At 63.4% G+C, this 12,742-nt stretch overlaps 1 protein-coding gene across 2 annotated transcripts; it reads right to left on the bottom strand.

Moving 5' to 3' along the window:
* Positions 1–454: 454 nt before the first annotated feature.
* OLFM2 (olfactomedin 2) lies at positions 455–11,108 on the bottom strand. Of its 2 annotated transcripts, none has more exons than XM_074854720.1 (6): positions 10,963–11,108; positions 5,964–6,113; positions 4,642–4,797; positions 2,842–3,061; positions 2,165–2,271; positions 455–1,410 (listed from the first exon to the last, which is right to left on the bottom strand). In XM_074854720.1, the coding sequence occupies exons 1-6, from the start codon at positions 11,098–11,100 to the stop codon at positions 733–735; spliced, it is 1,449 nt and encodes a 482-aa protein (XP_074710821.1). In that variant the 5' UTR covers positions 11,101–11,108; the 3' UTR covers positions 455–732. The 2 variants fall into 2 exon arrangements, with proteins under 2 accessions (XP_074710821.1, XP_074710823.1); XM_074854722.1 differs by lacking the exon at positions 10,963–11,108 and adding an exon at positions 7,970–8,233.
* Positions 11,109–12,742: the final 1,634 nt, after the last annotated feature.

Consider the following 12,742-nt stretch of genomic DNA (forward strand, 5'->3'; position numbering starts at 1 on the left):
ACCTCTCCTCCACCCCTTCCATCTCCTCCACATCTCCATCCCTCCCTGGGCAGCAGGTTCCTCCTCTTCCCCCGGGCCAGGATCCTGCTGCCCCAACCTTGCTGGGTGCTTATTTTGGTGTGAGCCACCCATGCAAGGTCTGCTCCCCGCTTTGCAGGGTCCGCTCCCCCCCGACTTGCTGCAGTTGCACTATAATTTCCCTTTCCTTCCTCCTCGCCTTGCCCAGCGCTGCTGTAATTTCCCCAGCGCCGCACCCACATGCATTAAACATGCCCATAAACAACATTGCTGGCTGCCGGCGCACATCTGGAGGAGAGGGCTGGAGATTACAGCCGGCTGCCGGCATCCGCCAGTGGAGAGGATACAGGAAAAGGGGGGAAATCAAGCCATCAGGTGGTAAATAATATTTTTTTTTAAAAATCAGGGAAAAAAAGATATCAGCACAAGCCCCATCAAACGTCAAAGAGACCGTTTTTATTTGCCATCAAAATAAAGATGTAAATTGGAAAAAAAAAAAAAAACAAAACCAAAAAAATGACCAAGGTCAGCTCAAATGAAGGCAGAAGAGATCCATGCGCCATGAACTGCGGGAAGAAACCAAAGAAATATAGAAAAATAAAAATCAAAGAGGAGGAGGAGGAGGAAGGCTCCATCCCCTAGAGAGAATGGCCAAGGCTGAAGTGTAGAAAAATAAAGAGCTGGGGAGGGAGAGCAGAGGAGTCCAGCGCGGGGTCACAGCTCGCCCGACGTCTTTATGACGTGGAAGAGCGTGACGTTGTAGATGACCTGGTGGCCGTTGTTCCAGGTGTAGAGCACCCTCTCCCGCGGGTTGTAGTCCAGCATGGATATGTGGGAATACTGGTTGTGGAAGGGAATATCCGTGTATTCGTAGCTGGAAGTGTTTGTGTAGTAGGCAAAATAGATCTTGGCGCCGGCGAGGTGGGAGTTGGTGACGTAGAGCGTGCCGCAGATCATGAAGGACTCTCCGGCGCTTCGTTTGGGGTAACCCGTGTCCCAGCTACGCAGGACCTCCAGCGTCTGGGGGTCCACCCGGCTCACCACGATGTTGCCGGCGTTTTGGTTGGTGGTGTAGACGGCCCACAGCCCGCTCTCGTCCACCATGAAGTCGATGTCGGAGAAGCCACCCCAAGAATAAGGGAAGGTGTTGTTGTAGCCGGCGCCGGCGAGGCTGCGCTGCACCAGCACGCTGCGGGAGCGGAAGTGGTACTTCACCGCGATGTTACTCTGGTATTTGTTGTAGTAGAGGGACCCGTTGAAGACCACGTGGCCGGTGCCGGCCCAGGGATGCGGCAGGAGATGCTGCACGAAGTTCTGTCCCGTCACGAAGTCGTTCAAGGTCCGAAACTCCAAGACGCGGCGACCCTTGTAGTAACCGTCCATGTACCACACCTGCAGCGGGCTCAGGTCAGGGATGCCCAGCCAAAACGGGGCCCCCACCCCCATCAAGATGGGCTGCCAGGACAAACGGACACAGCCCACGTCCTGCCCAGCCCCCGCCAGCACGGGCAGCCCTTTACACTGCTGCCACGCGCCAGGACACGCAATTTTTCTGGCTTCCCTCTTCACACATGTTTTCTGCTCTTTCTGCAGATCAAATGCCTGGCTAATTTTTAATAAGAGGGCGTGCTTCGTTAGCAACACCCAGACTGATTGAGTTCCCAGCCTGCCGAGACTCCCAGGAAGCTCCTGCCCAGCCTCCCGGCGTGGCAGCCCGGTTGCCTCCGTTAGCACTTGGCAGAGCTCCGCAGAGGCGGCGAGTGCCCCACACGCAACGGAGCAGAGGGTCTGCGCCCCGGCGAGCGTCGACCCGGGCACGGGCACCCCGGTGAGCGTCTAATCTGGGTGCACGGGCAGCGTGGGCAGCGTGCACCCCAGGGACGGGTCCCTGTGGAGGCACAGCCAGGAGGGATGCGGCAGCACGAGCCAGGCAGGTTTCAGGGGACACGGTGCCCGAGGAGTGCTGGGATTTCACAAAAATTCACAGCCAGCGTGCCAGAAGCGCTGCCCACCCACAAAATTCACCTCTGCTTGGGTCTGGGAGGGTTTTGGGGAAAAATACCCCGGAAAGAGCCACACAGGAGCCACGGGAAGTCCTGGCAGGGCTGTCCCCACCCCCGTCCCCACGGGTGCCTGTGCCACTCACCCGGCTGTCGGCGCTGGGCGTCATCGTGTCGGTCATCCACGAGCCGAAGCGGGAGCCCGACGCTCGGATGGTGATGGGATTGCTGACACCCGTCAGCTTCCCGCAGCCTGGGGCGGGGACAGAGTTCGGGGTTAGGGGGGGGAATCCAGGACCACGACGTTGCCCAGCTCCCTCGGGTCCCGTGGGCATCACGCACCGAGTGGGGAGGAACCAGGGCTCCCCTTCACCCCAGGGACCTCCCAGGTTCTCGGGGGACAGGGCAGCAGGATGGGGGGTGCTTAAGGAAGAGGCACCACTGGGCTCTGGCAGCGATTCCTGAGCAAGGAAAGGCGGCTCTGCACAGATCCCAGGGCCCAGCTGCACCCACAAACACCCGTTGGCATGTACCGGAGGACGCTGGGCTGCCGGTATTACTATTATTATTATTATTATTATTATTTGGAAGATATCAGCAGTGCAGCAAAACAGGAGGCCCAGCACGCAGGCAGAGCGCCCGGCAGCTGCAGGCAGCAGCGGCAGCAGCTTGGATTCTCTGACAGGGGAAGCTGGCAGCATTGGCTGTCCGCCCTGCCTGCACAGGCAGGAACCCCGGGCATCCCGGCACGGGCAGGGACACTGCTGTGATCGGGGGACCTGGGTGCCCACCCAGAGCAGAGCCGAGGCAGGGGGGATCATACCCAGTTTTTGCATGCAGGCGTGCAGCCGCGCCTCCAGCATCAGCACCCGCTGCTGCAGCTCCTCGTAGTCGTAGGCCCCCATCTCCTCCTGGATGGCCAGCAAGCTCCCGGAGAGGTTCCTCACCTCCTCCTTCAGGTGCACGATCAGCCTCGTGTCCGACTTGTACTGATCCAGGACGGGCATCAGCGGCAGCAGCTCCGTCATCTTGTCCTTGAGCTCCTGTTTCAGGGGCGCAAGGGGAAAAAAAAAAACACCTCCCCCTTTTAAATTTAAAAATTAATGGAGATAAATTAAAAAATTTGGATAAAGAGCGAACAGCCTGGAGTTGGTGCTCGCCCCCACGCCTGCTGTCTGTCTGTCCATCCCTCTGGGGGGAGCAAGGAGCCCTCCAGCACCCAGCGCCACAGAGACAAACGAGCCCTATTCCCCAGGTCAGTAATTAATAACAATTACAAGGCTTTGCATCTTCCAAGCTCCTGGGGAGCGGGAGCTAATGAAGCACCCGCAGCCGATGCCATCGCCTCGCTCCGCAGAGCAGGATGCGGCCCCGCTGCGGGTGAGATCCCCCACTCCGGTGGGGTGCTGGGCACGGAGCGATGGAGGGATGCAGGATGCTGCAGTGACGGTGCCGGGGGAATAAGAGCAACAGGTCCAGGGTTTAAAAATCTCCACTTATTTTAGCATAAGGAGATGGTTAAGATGCGCTTTGGGCACGGCCTGGAAGCACCCAGGTAAAGGCTCAGCACCCTGGATCAGCCACGATGGGCCTTGCTGGGTTTGTGCCCCGGCACGGTGGGGAAGCGGCGTGGGGGAGCTGGGCAATGAGCCGGCCCTGGCTACGAGCCGCTCCGCCGAGTCCCCTTCGCTCAAGGACGCTGTAAATCCACAGCCGGCACCTCTGTCCCGCTCCACGGCCCCCGGCCCCGCTCGCCAGCCCACGGCTCAGTGGTTTTCCCCAGGAACAAGCCCGGCTCGCCAACGCCTTTCCTCCCTCCTGGTTTTTTCTCTCCGGGCAGCGTTCCCGGGCCGCCGTTCCCGTGGCTCGGCAGGATTGCAGCCCGGTCACGGGGCTCAGCATCTCCTGCTGTGATTAAACCAGCCGAGACATTTGCTGCGGCTCCGATGTTTAATCAATGTCTCGTCTCTGCAACTGTCAGCACCCAGCGTCCACCCGAGCATCCTCCAGCCCATTTCAGTGCCAAGAACCAGCCGCTCCCCAGACAGAAACACTCTTCAGCTGTCAGGATGAAGCCTTGAGGCTCCCAAAATAAACCAGTGCCCCAGCGGGGGGGTGGTAATGGGATTTCTTGGGGGCGCGAAGCCGCTGCAGCACAGGCAGAGCGTTGATGCGCAGGCTGCATCGATCGGGACGCGGCGCTGACGGCTGCCACCCGTCAGGTGGAAATCGTGGCTCTGGCAGGGAAGAGCCGCTTTTTGTTTAATTAAAGGTGTCGATTCGCAGCTAGATGGGCTGGGAATTGGCCATCCCTGCTGTCCTGCCACCGGCACAGCTCCCCCCACAGCACCTGGATGTAGCCCCAGGTCGCTTTGCCCTGCGTGACCGGGCACCCGCACGTATCCTGCACGTGCCACGGGGATGCTCAACCCTGGGACCACCCCAGGGATGCTCGACCACCCAAAAGCACGACCCCTCCCAGGGATGCTCGACCACCCAAAAGCACGAACCCTCCCAGGGCGCCCACCCCCATCGTAGCATCATGCGGCACCATGCCCTCGGGGGGGTGCTGCCCACGGGGTGTGAGAGGCATCGGGGTGGGGAGGGGGGGGCGCAGGCTCACCTGGAAGCTCTTGGCGTTGAGGCTCTTCTGGCTCTCAGCAGCCACCTTCAGCCTGGAGTCCAAACCCTTCATCAGGGACTCGGTGTTGCGCACGTACTGGAGGTCCCGGTAGGTCCGGAGGTCCAGCACCTCCATCGACTGGGAGATGTTCTGCACCTGCATGGCGGGATGGGGGGGGGTGATAAAGCCCTCGGTCTAATTAACACAGCCCCCTGCTGCTAACGAAGAGGCCTGAGCTGGAGAAATTTGGGGTGCAGAGGCAGAGAGGGGATGGGGAAGGGAGAGCAGCCCCCAGGACCAGCCCGGGGGTGCTGGTGGGGAGTCCCCATCCCGGTGTCCCCATCCCCAGGGAGCCAGCGGCCGAGCCGCTCCCCGCTCCGCCACGCTGGCGTTTATGTAAACGCTTGCGAGAAAACTCTTCCCCCTGCAGCTTTAATGTATAAAATGATGCATTTTACTCATCCTGCTTCAGCTGTTATTTGTTTTTTTAAACCACCCGAGCGCACATTTCCCAGCCTGGTCTATGAGCTTTCCTTCTTTAATTTCATCTGCCGCAGCCAGCAAAGTTATTTTATTTCCATGCTTTCAAATGACGCGAACGTGACCATGTTCCTCAAGCGGTTATTTATTTATTAGCGCCAGCCCCGCTGGTATTTACGGTGCTACCGCCACCTCAGAAGGGAGCTGCATAAGAGGCGTTTTTGCAGCACGTTATAATAAAAGTTTAATCGGGTTTGCGGTGTGCCCGCCCGTGCGGATGTGTAAAAACCAGGGAGAAATTAAATGAGCTCTGCTCAGGCTCACGGCTCTGCACCGTGGGGAGGGGAATGCTAATGGCTTCTGCCGGCATCGCTGCAGAGCCCACGGGAAAGGGGCTGGGAGCGTGGAAACCCCCGTGAGAACCCACCTGTCCCCTGTGCGGAAACCACCCGGGCTCCATTAAACACCATTTGGCTCACGGATAAAGCCCGTTTGGGATTTCTCTCCGGGCTGATTTCATCCCCGCGGGCTCAGTACATGCGGCGAGGCCACGGCCACGTGCTGGCGGCGCCACGGTGAGGCCCTTCCCACCGGCCACGCGGGAGGACACCAACGCTCCCTGGCGCAGCGGGATGCCGGAGCATTGAGGACGCTCGTCCCGGCGAACAGCGAAGGAACCGCGAATCCCAAGGGAAGGGGACGAGCCCGTCCCACCCCGCCGGGGGCTGCACCCACGCCGGAGGGGGATCCCCCACCGCGGAGGTCCACGCTGCTGGGTGTGTGCATCCTCCCACGCTCAAATTAATGACAACATTAGGCCGGTAACGGCAATTAGCGCTCACCTTCTCCATGAGCTGGCGGAGCTGGTGGCTGCGCAGGTCGCGGGAGCACGTGCCCTGGACGGGGATGACGGCCGTGCAGAGGCATTTGCCGTCGGGGGCTTGCGCCGAGGTGTAAACCTGCCAGCCCTCGTCGGGGCTCTGGAAGAGGGTCTGTGGGAGAGAGGAGGGGAGATGTCAGGGCCCCCGAGCACGCTGGAGCCGCTCGCCCGCCTGTGTCAGGCTCCCCACGCGTGCCCAGGCTTCCCCAAAACTGCGGCAAAACGCCGGAGCATCCTTCCCTCCTGCTGACTCCTGGCTGGGAGAAGCCGGCAAGGGAGCAACGTCCCGGCACCAGGATGAGCCCAGCGGACCCTGAGCCGTTGCTGTTGCCGTCTCCATCCCGGCGTGGCGCCGGCAAAGCCCGGTGTGAGCACATCCCGCCACGGCACAGCCCCGCGGCCCTGCCCTGCTCGCCGCCACCTCCCATGTAGCTCCTCCAAAACCCGTTCTCATCCCATCAGCTCTGAGCCTCTTTGCATTTTTCCCTCCTTTTGGGTTTTTATCCAGGTTATTTAATATTTTTCCCCCTCTCCAAGACTCATTTTGCCGCAGTGACCTGCTCCAGATACAGAGATTTCAGCTTCCCAGCGGGTCCCGCGCCGGCTGCGGGATGGGAGAGAACGATGAAACGCTCTTCATCATCTCCCACCAGCCAGCTCCGCATCCCTCCTCTTCCTCCCGCAGACCCAGACTAGTGTTATTTCCCACTAATTGAGCTGATTAGGCAGGAATTTCCTCCGCCTTGGCTGTCTCATCCCTCGAGGGGAGCAGAGCTACGAGTACAAACAGCTAATTCCTTCCCCTCCAATTTCAGGTGCCTTTGACAGCAGCAGGGAAACACCAGCACATCCCTGCCCGGGTGGGCACCCGATGGGCCCCCAGATGGGCACCCAGGGGGGTACCTGGGCATCCCCGGCCGGCTGAGTGCCCCACCACCCTTGAAAAGCTGATTTTTGCATCCAGCTGCGGCTTTTCCAGGCGGATCCAGGCTCAGGGTTTTGGTTTCCATCTCCCAACGCAGCCGAGGATGGGGGTGACCACCGCAGGCTCCCGCCGCCCCCCAGTTTCAGCTGGGTCCCAGCACACTCGTCCCAAAAAACAGAGCAGAGAACCATCCACCCCCACCCCCTCCCTTCCCTTTGCCTGATTTATTCATGCCATAAGCTGGTGTTTTTGCGCCGGGCCATTTAGCATTTCATGGGTAATTCATAATTATTAATTATGAAAATCAAGAGCAAACTCATCGCTCTCCAAGCGCCTTCTGCACCGAGCCAGGCAAAGATAAATGACCCGTTCCCTGTAACAAGCCAGGGACGATACTTTACTTTACACGCAGCGGGTTTAACTTCATGTTTCACATCGGAAGGGATTTATTGGACACGGCGGTGGCTAAACACCGTTCTCCAACCTCCAGCGCAATGAGAATAAATTAACTGGTGGCGGTGTAAAACTCGCCCTTAACCGAGTAAATTCCTGAGTTATCACAGAGGGAGGTAAATAGAGGATTTATTCAGCCCAGCTCCAACGCAGCAGAGATGGAGCTGGGCCAGCGTGGGGGCCGGGAGCCCTCGGCAGCCCCGGCTGGTGACGAGCCACATCGTGGGATAACGAGCCCTTAGGAAGGTCGGTGTCGTGCTGGTGGCCGGTGTCGTGATGGTCGCTCGCTGCTACGGCAGGTGAATTAATCCAATGCACGATTATCAGATATACTCGTTGGGAGAGACTGAATGCACGGCGCTGTGCAGTCCCACCCACCCAAAATTGGGGTCCCCATGGCAGGAGGGGTCCCCCAAGCTGCTCCGGGCACAGCAATGGCACCCATGGCACAAGCACCCGCAGCCAGCACAGGCACCACCCGCTCTCCCACCCCCAGGATCCTGGGAGCATCCTGCACACCAAAAGCTTCATTTCTTCCCCCCCCAAAAAGCTACAGAAATGAAAGAGCCCAAAGCAAACCCAAGAGCAACCTGGGCCGAGCATCCGCAGTCACCGAGGAGCCATTTCCCTTTAGCCGGGACCCTTCTGGCCGCGGCTGAGCGGCAGGCAGACATAAATACTTTATAGAGGGCTAATGCATAATTAATGGCAGGCAGCAGCCTGTGGCAGGCAGGATGCGTGCAGGCAGCGCTCCGAGCCACCGATTTGGAGGCTGGCAGAGCTCCTCTGTCTGCCAGATCGGGCTTCACACGGCGCAGAAACGCTGGGGTCCATCCCGAGCGGCCGTGGGATGCGGGCGAGCGGCCGTGGGCGAGAGCCACAGCCCGGGAAGATGCTTCTCCCGCTGCAGCTCCGCGGGCGCATCCAGCCCCCGCCCTGCGGGTACCCCCCAGGGATGGAGGTGGAGGGCAGCCCTGCCCGCGCCTGCCCACTGCGGCTCGGGGGCCTGGCAGTGGCGGCGGCTGCTGCTCCTGGTGATATTATTAGGTTAAACGCAGCCTGTGCAATCTGTCACTGGGTTATTAATTAGAGCTCCCCGGGAAAGCTGCCTGCTCGCAGCCCGCGAGAGGAGAAACTGCTGACACCCCCGGCCGCGGTGCCAGAGAGCTGGTGCCCGGCGGAGGGGCAGGGGGGGATGTCAGAACACCCTAACCCCTCCCTGGGGGGACACGGGGGTCCCTCAAGCATCCGGGGTGTCCTCCAAGCATCCGGGAAGCCCCGCTGCTGCAGCCAGGGGGCAGGGGGGTCTGGCCGAGCACCCTTCGAAGCCAGGAGACCCCGAATCGGCATCAGCAGTGAAGGCAAGAGCCGCCCCGTGTCTCTGCCCCCCTATTTCTGGCGAGGGCCAAGCGATGGAGCTGCTGCAGAGGATGCTCTGGCCTCTCTCCATCGCCAGAGCGTGGTACTGCTCCTCCAACGGCAAGTGGGGGTCCCCAGGAGCCAGCGACCCCGGGGCTGAGCTGAGGGGAGCACCAAGGCCAGGCCTACACGACTTCGGCTCTGGACCTCAGAGCCGAAAAGGAACCGCCGTTTGCTAGAAAGGGGCCTCGAGAGTCCCCGCACAACGGCGAAAGGCCGCGCCGGGCATCACCGTGCCCAAAACCAGAGCCAGGGGCGGGGCGAGCACCAGCTTTTGGGTAAGCCTGGCTCATTCCAGCATCCAGGGGGAAAGCGCTGCCTTGCTAAACCCAGGCGGGAGATCAGCTCCGCAACCAGCGGCAGCCACTGGCAGCCCGCGGTCCGGCCCGTCGTCCCGGTGACTCCCGCGGGCGGTCGCGCCAGCCCATTCCAGCCGCAGGAGCAGCGCTTCTGCCTTCCCGGTGATTAATGATTTTACAGCCAAGACCAAGGAGCCACTAATCATCAGCCAATTATGGTAGAGCAGCGCCCGCTTTACCCCCAGCGCCGCTAATTGCCCTGCAACATGATTGTCTCTTTGGTGGCACCCGGTGAGACCCCACCGCCACGCACAGGGCTGCAGCGACGAAGGCCGCCGCACTCATCCTCCGCAGAAGCCCGGCTGGGAACGGCACCCTGAGAAAAATCCCTCGGGATCCCAGGGATTCCTGCGGAATGGGTCGAGGGCTGCGGGGAAAGACGCGCGTGGTTGGGGCTGGCGTGAGCCAAGGTGGGGGGAGCAGCCTGGTGAGCTCGGGGGGCACACGGAGCCGGGCAGCTGCTGCCTCCAAACCCCCAAACCCCATCATCTCCCCCCCCCACCCGAGATCAGCGCTGGCAACAGCACAGAGCACCCACCTTGGCAGGATTCCCCACCACGGCCCCCCCCAAATGGGGTGTCCAGTCCCACACAGGAAGGCTCCGGCTACCAGAGGGGGTTTTCTCACCCCAAAAGGACGTGCCGCCCGCCCCCATCGTGGCCTCCACCCGGCATCACCGGCTGCGGCTGGGCACCAGCCAGGCCCCACGGCACCGACCGCGCAGCCCAGCCCTCGCCGGGGGCTCGCTCCTGCCTCAGCATCACCTGGCGCTGCCATTGTGTCCCCCAAAAATCTCCCCCCCCGCAAGCGTGTGTGTCCCCCCCCCCCCCCACTGGCTCCCAACTTGTTTTTACGTCACACACCCGATGGGCTGACACCAGCCAGAGCCCAGAGAGCCCCAGGGGAAAATTGGGGTGCCCCTGCCTGGGGGGGGGAGCACCCAGCCTGGGGAGAGCCACCAGTTCCCCAGAGTCCTGCGAACTGGGGGGGGCTCACCCACTTCCCCTGGCCAAGAGTCCCCCTGGCCAGGGGGAGCAGCAGGGCCCTATGGGGGTCCAGCCCCCCCCCCGCCCCCCCCCAGCCCACAGGAACTGCCCAGTTCAGGTCTACCAGGGGGTCAAGGAACCCCCCATCTACCCGGGGGGGGCTCCTCCATTGGACGACCCCAGCCCCCGGCTCCCAGTGGAGACCAACCCCCGTCGGGGGGGTCCACGCTGCACTCTGCCGAGGTGGGGGGGGGGGGGAGGAAGGCAGGGAGGGGGGATCCCCATGCCCCGGAGCGGTTCCCGTGTGCCCTGCCCGGGGAGGGGGTTCCCATGCCCAGGGAATCCCCAGAGGAGGGAGGGGGGGGAGATATGCCCGGGTGGAAAGCGGAGGGGCGGGGTCCCGTGTCAGGGGGGTCCCTGGTGCACCCTACTCGGAAGAAGGGAGGATGGGGGGTGCACGTGAACTGGGGGGGGTTCCCCGGTGCACCGTGCCGGGGAGGATGGGGGGTGCCCATGTAACGGGGGGGGCCCGGTGCGCCCTTACCCAGAGGAAGGGAGGATGCGGGGGTGCCCATGAAGGGCGGGGGGGGGGGCAGAGGAAGGCGGAGGGGGGGGGTCCCCATGCTCGAGGGGGGTCCCGGTGCTCCACATCCCGGGGCCGCCCGAGCCCGGTGGGTGCCGGTACCGGTGGCGCAGCTCCGCGCCGCAGCCCGGGCATCCCCCCCCTCCCTTCCCCACCACCCCCTCAAGCCCTCTCCCGCCGTACCTGCCCCCCCCCCCCTTCCCGGTGCTCCCCTCCCCAGTACCGGGCCGACTCACGATCTTCTCGGAGGTACCGGCCCGTGACACGGCGGTACCGTTGAGCCCCACGAGCGAGGGCAGCGTCTGGGACATCCAGTTGGTGACCATGGCCATGGTGCTCAGCACGGCCCCGATCTTCAGCAGCGGCACCGTCATGTCGCCGTCGCCGCCGCATGCCCATCACACCCCCCCCCCCACCCCCTCCGCCACCCACCACCCCCCGGGACCGGGACCGGGACCGGGACCGGGACCGGGACCGGGACCGGGACCGGGACCGGGACCGGGACCGGGACCGGGACCGGGACCCGCCGGGGCGAACCGCGCACCGGCCGCGCCGCCCCCGCCGCCTGCGGAGCCCCCGCGCCGCGCTCGCCCTTATAACGGGGCCGGCGCCGCTCCGGAGTGACGTCGGCGCCGCTGGCCCCGGGCCAGCCCGGTACGGCCCCCGGTTTAGGGCGGGTCTGCCCGACTCGGTACGGTCCCGGGCTGGGCTGGTCGCATCCGGCACGGCACAGTACCGGCCCACCCAGCTCCCTTCGGAGCTGCCCAGCACGGCCTGGGCTGGGGGAGCAGGACCCCAGAGAGCCCCGGTTTGGGGGACAGGACCCCAGAGATGCCCGTTTTGGGGGAGCAGGACCCCTGGAGACCCCCGGTTTGGGGGACCAGGGCCCCTAAAGAGCCCCGGTTTGGGGGTCAGGACCCCCAGAGAAACTTGGTCTTGGGGCGCAGGGCCCCCAGAGACCCCTGGTTTAGGGGAGCAGGACCCCAGAGACGCCTGCTTTGGGGGAGCAGGACCCCCAGAGACCCCCGGTTTGGGGGCAGGATCCCCAGAGAAACTTGGTCTTGGGGAGCAGGGCCCCCGGAGACCCCTGCTCACCCCCACCCTGGTACTGGTATTGGGGACCTCCGCACCCCCAGACTGGTCTGGAGGCCGCAGCCACCCCCGAGCACCCCCCACGCCGGGCCCAGCACCCCCATCCCCCACGGAGGCCCCCCCAGACACCCCAAATCCTCATCTCCATCCTCACCACAGCCCACGGCTATGGAGACCGGGGAGGATGCGACCCCCTCACGGCTCCGCACCTCCTGCCAGCCCCCCCCAGCGCGCCCCATACCCACGGCAGCGAGTCCCCGGCCACCCCAAACCTTCCTAGCAGCTCTGCCCGTGGGTGCCCACCCTGAACCCCCTCCACGGGACCCCCGAAGCTTTGAGCATCCTCGCCCTGGTTTTGCCGCCACCTCCCGTGTCGCGGTCGCACAGTGCCACCGCGTGGGGACAGACACGAACAGCACAGGCTCCCACGCGGGCAGCCACGGGGAAGCCCACCCCCACCCACCCCCGGTGCCCCCACGCCGCGGGTTTTGGGGTGCTCCGAGGCTCTACGCGACAGACACCGGCCTGGCTGCCACCGTGAAGGGGACAGGGCAGCACCCGCAGGGACAACCGTCCCCGTGTCCCCACCCCCGTGGGTGGGGAAGGCCCCGGCAGGGACTGAGGGGTGGGTGCTCACCTCTGAGACCCCCCCTCGAGAGCCCAGGGGTCCCCGAAGTGGGGATCTGGCCCCACGGGGGATCCACGCCGGGTGCAGCCGCCACTCGAGACGTGGGTGTCCCCACACTCCCACCCCCAGCGATGCAGCTGCCACATTAAGGACCCATTTTTTGGGGGGGGGGAGTCAGTCGACCCCACAGCCACGGGTCAGGGCTTCCGACCCCACCCCCCCCCAACCTGCCTCGAGCCCCACGTGCTCCCGTGGGGACGGACACTCACAGGGTGAGTGTGCCACCAGCACAGCCA

The sequence above is a fragment of the Strix uralensis genome, chromosome 38 (genome assembly GCF_047716275.1).
Source record: "Strix uralensis isolate ZFMK-TIS-50842 chromosome 38, bStrUra1, whole genome shotgun sequence".
Taxonomy (NCBI): Eukaryota; Metazoa; Chordata; class Aves; order Strigiformes; family Strigidae; genus Strix; species Strix uralensis.

What these genes read in the sequence shown, in the direction of transcription:
- OLFM2 (XM_074854720.1), bottom strand. Translation starts at nt 11,100, where the DNA reads ATGACGGTGCCGCTGCTGAAGATCGGGGCCGTGCTGAGCACCATGGCC. An exon ending in TCCGCCAGCTCATGGAGAAG is followed by an intron (nt 4,798 to 5,963) that starts GTGAGCGCTAAT and finishes CCCGCCATGCAG; the next exon opens with GTGCAGAACATCTCCCAGTC. An exon ending in CGCCTGCATGCAAAAACTGG is followed by an intron (nt 2,272 to 2,841) that starts GTATGATCCCCC and finishes TCCCCGCCCCAG; the next exon opens with GCTGCGGGAAGCTGACGGGT.